At 41.4% G+C, this 8,984-nt stretch overlaps 1 protein-coding gene across 1 annotated transcript; it reads right to left on the bottom strand.

Annotated features, from left to right (window-relative positions):
* Positions 1-5,169: 5,169 nt before the first annotated feature.
* On the bottom strand, positions 5,170-8,438 carry LOC135429094 (uncharacterized). The gene is made up of 2 exons (XM_064683283.1): positions 8,055-8,438; positions 5,170-5,671 (listed from the first exon to the last, which is right to left on the bottom strand). Exons 1-2 carry the CDS (start codon positions 8,196-8,198, stop codon positions 5,309-5,311), a joined length of 507 nt encoding a protein of 168 aa, XP_064539353.1. The 5' UTR covers positions 8,199-8,438; the 3' UTR covers positions 5,170-5,308.
* Positions 8,439-8,984: the final 546 nt, after the last annotated feature.

The raw sequence follows: 8,984 nt of genomic DNA, 5'->3' as shown, positions 1-8,984 counted from the left end.
ATTCTGCCGTAGTACATCCCATTTAAATGGAAATTTAAGCCAGACTGTGCCACACTTACCCGGAACTGAAAGTGTTTTGTTTTTTTTTTCTGCCTGCTCGGAAGTTATCTAATTTTTTCGGTTTCAGTTTCGATTTCAATTACAATTCGATTCGATTGGCTCCTCCACTTGCTCCTGCTGCTGCTGCTGCGCTGTGGAGCACCTGGTCTGCTGCTGCTGCTGCTGCTCTTGTCCTTCTGCTTCGGTCTTTTGAGGTATTTTTTGCGATTGTTGTCTTCGGGGCATGGGCATGTTTTATTAGTTTGTTTATTCGGGTTATACATATGGCAATTGTTGGCGCGGTTGCCATAGACCTGCTGAAGACAGCCCGTACACCCATAGACCCATATAGATAGCTGCCTCTCGCTCGCACATCCTTATCGCTGTCCCGCTCGGATATTGCCTTTGGCTCTATTGCTTCGTGATTTCAGCTATTAGTTTGTTTATTTAAAGCGCTTTTGGGGCGACCGACTAACAGACAGTCAGACAGTCAGACAGACAGACAGTCGCACAGTCAGTTCGACTCTTAGCTGACTTCTAAACATGCCAAAACATTCTCTTCAGCTGCTTGCGTTTTCATTGGGCGCTACAGTCGGTTTTGTGGGGCCTATCGGCATTATATATCAAAGGGGGAACGGGCTCTCTCAGGTAAGATATTGTCTTTTGCAACTTAAACGATTCTGAGGGGCTTCAAATTTCAAATAAAACTCGTTAAAACAAGAAATAACAGTTGTTTTTCAAGTAACGAAGCCTAAATACCCTGCAAAAGTACTTAATCTTAGTGTAGTTTCTTATAGAAGAGTGCTTCGAACGTCACAGATTAAAATAGCAAAGTTTGGGGATCGAACCTTGAGTAAATTGAATTTTACGCGAGCAGCGCCGGGTAATCTATTGAGTATACAATACTGCTTTGAAACGTCAGACATTCAAGTAGCAATGTTTAGGGACCGAATTTTGAGCAAGTTTAATTTTACCCGAGCAGCGCCGGGTAATTTTTTTTAATATTATTAAGGTATACTTATTTATTATATTATTTTGATATATTCTCAAGATCTCAAGATCTTAGATGTCTAAGGCTAAGACATTGGTTTTATATTGACTCGGCTGTTGACGCTGATCAAGAATATATATTCTATACTTTCAACAAGTTAATGTAACCCACTTTAAGCGTGGAATAAAACACACTTAAAACTTACAAGAAACAGTACTTAAATGTTGAACTTTAGCTAGATTTGCAATTTCCCATTTCCTATGGCCAAAATGTAAAGCGTTCACAGCGTTCACCTTGGCCGTGCAAACTTAAACCAAAGTCGTTTGCATTAAAAACATATTTTGTGGTTTTTGCCATGGCTGTTGTTGTTGTTGTTGTTGTTGTTATGACTGTTGCAGAAGGAAACAGTTTGAATTGCGTATGGCAACTCCCGTCGAACGATAGAGAGGAGGGTGAGTGAGGGGGAGAGGGGGGGGGTGCCTTGAGTGAAAGACACGCACATAATTGGCTGCCAACATAATGGATTCACGTGCCAGTCGGCTGTCTGGCAGCTCTGGCTGCTGCTTCTTCTTCTTCTTAGCTGCTTCTTCTTCATATGCAAAAGTTAAACGAGAAACGCAGCGAGTGCGAGGGAGAACGCAAGCGAAGCATGTGCATTCGTCAAGTTTAGGCCAACAACAGTTAGCACGCACGACAGCGTAGTCAAGTCTCAAGCCAGAGACAAACAAACGGACAGAGCGAGAGAGCAAGAGCGAAAGAGAGAGAGAGAGAGAGTAAGCGCAGAACGGGAAGCAGAGGGGTGTACTTGACGCTGCTGCCAAATCAAAAGACACAGACAACAATTCGAATTTAATTGTTGTCGTAAAAAATTGGCATAAACCAAAAATCTGCTGTGAATGTGCGTGCGTTGGCATTTTATGGCCAGAAAAATGGCAAAAGAAAAGGAAGCAGAAGAAGGAAAGGAAAAGGAGCAACAGGAACTGCCCCAATGTCTGGGTTGTTAATTGCAGTTGCACAAAAGGGTTCAATAACTCGACTGTTGATTGGCAACCAAGGCAAGTCGGAAGGCGAGGGGGGGGGGGGCAGTTAGCCAGGTTTAAGGCCGAGAGCACGCTAATTGTTGTTATTGTTGCCTGCGTTCAACGAACTACTCGACGCCTGCAACAAGTGCCACAAGGATTTTATGGCCTTAACCTGTGAGTGGAAAATAAAAAAATGAGTAGGGATATTCTCGAGTTTGTGCAAGACAAATTCACAATTGATTGTGAACTTTAACTATTGTGAACTTTAAACACAAATTAAAGTGGAATATATTTTGTTGCTAATTGGTATTAAAATCCTTGCGCAAATACTTGACCTGAATGTCCTGAATAACTTAATCCCAGAGTATCTAGTTACACATTAGTCCAATTAATTTAAATGTTCTAGCTGAAAATCATTGATATGACATGAATTTAAAACTGGTTAAGCTTAGAGAAAGAAAGGAAGAGAAAGAAAGGGAGAGGGGGCGGGGGAGAGAAATTAATAGTACACAAATATATATATATTGAAATTAAACCAACATTAAAGACTTTACCAAAAAGAAACTAGTTACAAAATTAAGTCCAGATTATTACGCATTATCTGCCGCAGAAAATTCCCCCTCCTGCAAGAAAAGTCCCTCTTAAGAAAAATCCCTCTCCAAGAAAATACCCAACCAGTTGCGCTCTTGCTTTGACTTGCCGTTAGCTCAAGTGTTGTGCAACGATTTCAAGTTTAAAGTTGAAAAGTTGCACAAAGTTTTCAATTGTCCGTTGTCCGTTACATTCGTCGGGTATTTAATGCCATTCTCATTGATTGGCCGCGCCTTTGGCTTCCACTGCCCGCACCCCCGCCCGCAGCACGCAGCACCCCGCTAACCTCCCGCGGGGTTAACCGTTGCTGTTTCGCGCTATTTGCTTCTGTTGTTGACATCCTTTTGGGCCATTAATTTTACAGACTTTTGCATGGTTAAAAGCCCAACGTTGTTGGCTTAATTGTTGTTGCTCTGCCGTGCTCTGCCCGTGTTGTTGTCTGTTCTAGATAAAAAGCCAGCAGCGGCAGCAGCTCGGCTCAACCTTTGGCCCCGCTCCCCTCCCTACGGTGCACATTTGTCAGCGTCTGTCAACCTTGGTGATATTTTCACTTTCGCTATGCGCTCTTGTCTTCGCGCGCTCATTATCTCAATTGTTGTTGCTGTTGCTCTTATTGTTGTTGTTTTTTTTTTATTTTTAATAATTATAGCGCGCTGCTACAATTGTCCCTGACCAACACACTCACACACACACTCACACACACAGTTGTGAAGAAGAAACGAGTTGATAAATTGCGCGCACAGCAGCGGGCAGAAAAATTGCGAACAAATGCAGACAGTAAAAGAATGCGTGCGTGTGTGTGTGGTTGCTTGAGCCTGCGTGAGTGTGTGTGTGTCTACGTATGCCTGCGTGTGTGTGCGTGTGGGCTGTGTGTCATCATTAGCTTTTGGCGCTCTTCATTGGCCCAGCGCTGGACGAGCAATTTAATCAGCCTGGCAGCGCGCAGAAAAGCTGATAATACCGTTATGAATAATTTACACCAAACAAAAGCATTTACACACAGTCATACACACACGCACACACAGACACACGCACGCAGACGCGCTTTATTATTGTTTTACTTCTCTGGGTTTATTTATAATTAATAACGCGCTAGCAACAGTAGCCAGAACAAGTAAGTGTGCTTCAGTCAGGAGTAGCCGACTAGGAGATACCCTGCATCCAGCGACGAGTTGCCGTTGATTGATTGATTGCCGTTGTTTTTTTTGCTGTTCCTTTTTTCTTTTGCTCCACAGTACACTAAGTGTGGGAAACGTTATCTTGATTAAGATCGGAATTTATACTCCGATCTATACGAAATTTTCAGAGCCTGAATAAGGAATACGAAAATGTGTGTGTATCAAAGGGCAAGGCTCTATCTTTTCACCTGTCAATTTGTGGGGGAAAGGAATTTGTATCTAAAAAGTAAAAAGTTCTTAATTGGAAACGAAAATCTATTAAAAAAATTTGATGTTGCCAGATCCCTAGATCCCAGATCTCTATATTACACACAGAGAAACAACTTAGCTCTTCTTCCTGATCATGGTGATGGACATTTACAAACTTTCACATTTATGCATTATACCCTTCTTTCCCATTCCATTGGGAATGGGCAAACCCTGAATAACAATAAGAAGAAAAATGTAAACAATAGCAAACGACTATTTTCGGGAGTTCGACGATTAAATACCCTTTTAAATATGAATGAGTTTTTTATAAAAAAAAACTTTATTTCCGACAGATTGCGATTGATATGGTTAAATGATATGATACAGCTTTGCAGATATGATAGGAGACTAGTGAACATTGTAATTGTCAATTTTGGAAGGAAATTCTTGAAAAAACAATCTAAAAACTGACAAAGCAAATTATTTTTGAGCTATTCTTTATTAAGGAAGTAGGTATAGGTATAGCTAGGTAGGTATAGTTAGCTATATTAGTCGATTGTAAGTTAAATTTGGAGAACTTTAAAGCCAATTTTTTCGAAAACCAAAACAGGATTCCTTATACGAATATGATATAAAAGATAAATATACTTCAATACTTTTATCAAATCTACTATTTATCAAGAACATATATAAAATATAGGCACTCAAATGCCAAATGCCAATGCGTTACATATTGCATGACCAAATAATAATATCCTCTCGCAAGGGTAGAGCAGATGTGGTCTCTTTATATTCACTTTCGCCCTCTGCTGCTGCTGCTGCTGCTTCTTGCACAAAGAATCTGGGCGTGAGGTCATTTTAATTAGATGCGGTAACCTGTTGCGGCTGCCGGTTATGTGGGAGGGGGAGGGGGAGGGGATGGGGTCGGGGGCTATGTAAATAGTCGGCGTCTCAATCTTAGCCACAGTCTCATGTCAAAAGCAATGCGATGCCGCTGGCAACGCCGCAAAAATCTTGAAAGCGACGCCTGCGGTTGGCCGGGTTGGAGGGGCCGAGAGAAAGGGGGAAAGGGGGCGTGGCAAAGCTGCCGACTGACCGCAGTCAATTAAACGGAACCAGCAAGAGAAACCGCCAAAACGCAGCGCTAGACACTTATCACTTATCAATATTTAATATAAATATATTTGGTATTCCTTGACATAGAATAAAATAAAATAATATTAAAACTTCAATATCAGATACTTATACACATGTATATAAAAAACTCGCACACACACACACACACACACTCTTGCAAATCAGCTTACACACGTTCCGTTCGTGGATCTGGTTCTTGTGAACCGCCACAGCTTTGAACGTTTGCTCAGGCTAGTCATCTCGCTCGCACTTATGCCCGACTGCAGCAGCAGCAGCTCATCCTTGGCACAGGGTGATTCCAGTTCCAGTTCCATTTCCGTTTCCGTTGTGTTGAGTATTTGTGCGACGTGCGCCTCGTCGATTGTGCCCTTGAATATGAGAGGATATGGCCACTCGTGACAGATGGTGGGTCCACTGTAGTTGCGCAGCGCCTCGATCAGGCTGTCCAGGCGATGCACCTCCGCGTAGTCGTCGTTTATCGACCTCACCTCGTCCAGCAGCGCGGTCACATTCGACTCGAGCACCTGCAAAGCCCGCGAGAGGTGTGAGAATGAAAATTAGATTAGCCTTAAATCGCTTTGTTTGCTCGATTTGCTGTCGGTGTCAAATGACGGCGTTACGCTCTTTGCTAGCCCCGGGGCTCAAACCTAGCACAAGTCGGAGTCCAGTCGAGGGTGACTGCGAAGTCATCTCTCTGCCTGGCACCGAGTCTTCTAACATACTTATGCACTCACGCATACAAATTGAGCCTCTCCATATCGGCTTCTTCTCATTTCATTCAGATTTTCACTTGACGAAAAATAAACTCTTCAATAACTCTTCTTCTATTGGTTCGATTGTTTTGAAATTTTCAGGACATAAAGCTGGCATTCCAGTATATGTGTATCCCAAAGTTCAAGGCTGGACCCAACATATTTCTCGAAATTTACTGATTTTTTTTTTGTTGCGATTATCTCTCGATAAGTCGAGGGTGACTACGAGGTAGCTTCTATACTGCATGCACAAACACATATCCATCTCTGCTTCTTCTCATTTCATCCTCATTTTCACATAAGGAAAAATGAACTCTTCAATAACTCTTGTTCCATTGCTTCGATTGTTTTGAAATTTTCAGGTCATAAAGCTCTCATTCAAGTATGTGTGCATCCCAAAGTTCAAGGCTGGACCCAATATATTTCTCGAAATATACTGATTATGTTTCAGTTGCGATTATCTCGGGAACATGCCAACAAAAATCTGGAAACTAGATCCTTTTGATTGGTTATTGCTTTCCCTGTGATACTCAACTACAGGTATACCTTATCTACAACCAATTTTTAATGAGTACCGGGTATAAAAAAGTATTCGTTCGTTCTCATATCTTGTGACTTTGTCATGTGCATTCGTCGTTGACGGCTCAGATTTCAGTTGAGTAAAATCCATGCATTGTCGTCCATTCGCTTTTGTTTATTTGCTACCAATTAGCAAATTCTGTGAACCACGCAAACTAAGCTCATGTCAAACTGAATGTCAGTGCACATGAACGCCCCCACCCCCTCGCCCAGCCCAAGCACAGTGTGGCGGGGCGGCGGCTCACCTGAACTCAGGTGTGTGCAGATTACAAATTTGTAAACAAGTTTATTATTATTTCATCAGGTATGTGAATTCTCACCCAACAAACAGCTATAATGTCTTGATTATATATCGGGTATATATATATTTCGGAATCCGAAATAATGGCCCATTGTCTAGACTGGCAATCAGTGCAGCCGGCTGTTCCATTTAGCGTAAAGTCGGCCCCAATAGCCGGCTATAATTGCATTAACTTGTCGGGAATCTGTGTCGCAACTGTTAACAGTTACACTTACTCTAGCGGGGAGGGGGGGCGGAAAGGGGTGTGGCAGGGGGCATGTATTTACGACGCTTCCCATTGGCTGATAACGGCTATTAGCTGACAACTGATAGCTGAAGTGAAAGCCTAAGGACAGATAACAGCGTCGAGTGTAAATTAAACCAATAAGGAGGTTAAGCCGAAGACTGAATACCCTCATATGGCTTAATCTTATGCAAATATGTGATAAGTGATATAAGTTTATCGTGAGGAACAAAAAGTTCTTTTGCAGCAAGAGCTTAGTTTTTGACTGTTTGGAGTAATATGACAACTATATGATATAAGAGTTCGATGTTGGTAAAAAAAAAAGTTATTTTTCATACTCGACCGATTATTCCTATGTCAGCTATGTGATATGAGAGTCCCATGTTGATAAAACAAGAGTATTATTCATGCAGAAACTTCATTAGCGACCACCAATGTTAACCATATGATATAGTCGATCGATCTAGCCAGTTCCGACATATTTATAGGCTTCAAGAAAAAAAAACGGACCTATACAAAGTTTCATGACTGTAGCCTTAAAACTAAGAGACTAGTTAGCATAGAAACAGACAGAAGGGCAGCTTTACATATATGCTTATAAAGAATATATATATTTTATGGAGTTCAGTCTGTTCCGACATATGTTTCGCCTAGAAATAAAAATAAGTGGACCTATGCAAAGTTGCATGACTGTAGCGTCTAAACTAACAGACTAACTAACTAAGACACAACTATTCATATATATATGTACTCTATAAGTTCCTAAGCTGTCTTCTTCAATGCGTTACACACTTCCTGCCATATTCATAGTACCCGCTGTGAGGGCATAAAAACAAATTAACAGTTGAGTTGTCTGCCGGGTTCATCATATCAACTGTCGAGAGCTTTCCACAACAAATCTTATGTGACGCTGCCTCTCACTCGCACACACATACACTCACACCTTCCCTCTCTCTCGCCCCTCTCTCTCGCCCCTCTCTCTCGCTCTCTCTGTGGCTCGTCTGCCGCGTATTACAGTTTAATGTCAAAGCTTTTTTTTGTTGTTCAATTACCAAAAACTCAATGTGCAAATTAATAACACAATTTAACACTTGACGAACGCGAAGCCGCAAGCTCTCAACGCTGCGCAGCAGCTGTCGACGTCGCAGCACGGCGCTGCTGTCGCTGGTGAGCGTGGGCGTTGGCGTTGTGGGCATGGCCAAACCGTTAGCCTCTTGTTCGATTTGCAGCGGTGCAATGACAATGGCCACCACTGTGCCCGCAGTTGTCCAATTTGGTTCGCTTCTCTCTGTTTTACATAGTGCTAATTTTATAATATTTTCCGTAAAATGTTTTTCTTTTTCCTGCTTTTGCTTTTGTTGCGGCTTTTAGCGGTATTTCGCTGTGCTTTGTTTGTTATGTAAAACGCGGCCGCTCGGGCTCAGCGCTCGGCGTTGACTGGCCCAGCGGCTTCCGTAGCGGTACCTTTCCATACGACGCAGCTAAACGTAGCTGTAGATGTACATATATGAGTACACAGAGAGAAAGAGTCAAGTGTTTTGTGCAATAATTTAGATATTTTCGTTATATAATTCCGTTTATAGCGTTAATACTTGATTCAAGCGTAAAAATCGTATTTCCAGTAGTTAAAAACTTAATTCAAGTTTTATTTTGGTTTATTTTTAAGTCTAATTGGCTTGGTTATAATAAGGGAATAGTTTAATATTAACTTTGAAGACCTTTAAACAAAGTAAATTATTAGCGGTAATACTTGATTCAAGTGTGAAAATCTTATTTCAAGTAGTTAAAAACTTAATTCAAGTTTTATTTTGGTTTATTTTTGAGCCTAGTTGGCCTGGTTATAATAAGGGAATAGTTTAATATTAGCTTTGAAGACTTTTAAACAAAGTAATTTATTAGCGGTAATACTTGACTCAAGCGTTAAAATCGTATTTCAAGTAGGAAAAAACTTAATTCAAGTTTTATTTTGGTTTATAAGGTTA

Source organism: Drosophila montana, unplaced genomic scaffold (genome assembly GCF_035044405.1).
Source record: "Drosophila montana isolate Dmon_TW-CO22-7 unplaced genomic scaffold, ASM3504440v1 contig_2583_1, whole genome shotgun sequence".
NCBI lineage: Eukaryota > Metazoa > Arthropoda > Insecta > Diptera > Drosophilidae > Drosophila > Drosophila montana.
This window is presented reverse-complemented; position numbering and strand designations above follow the sequence as displayed.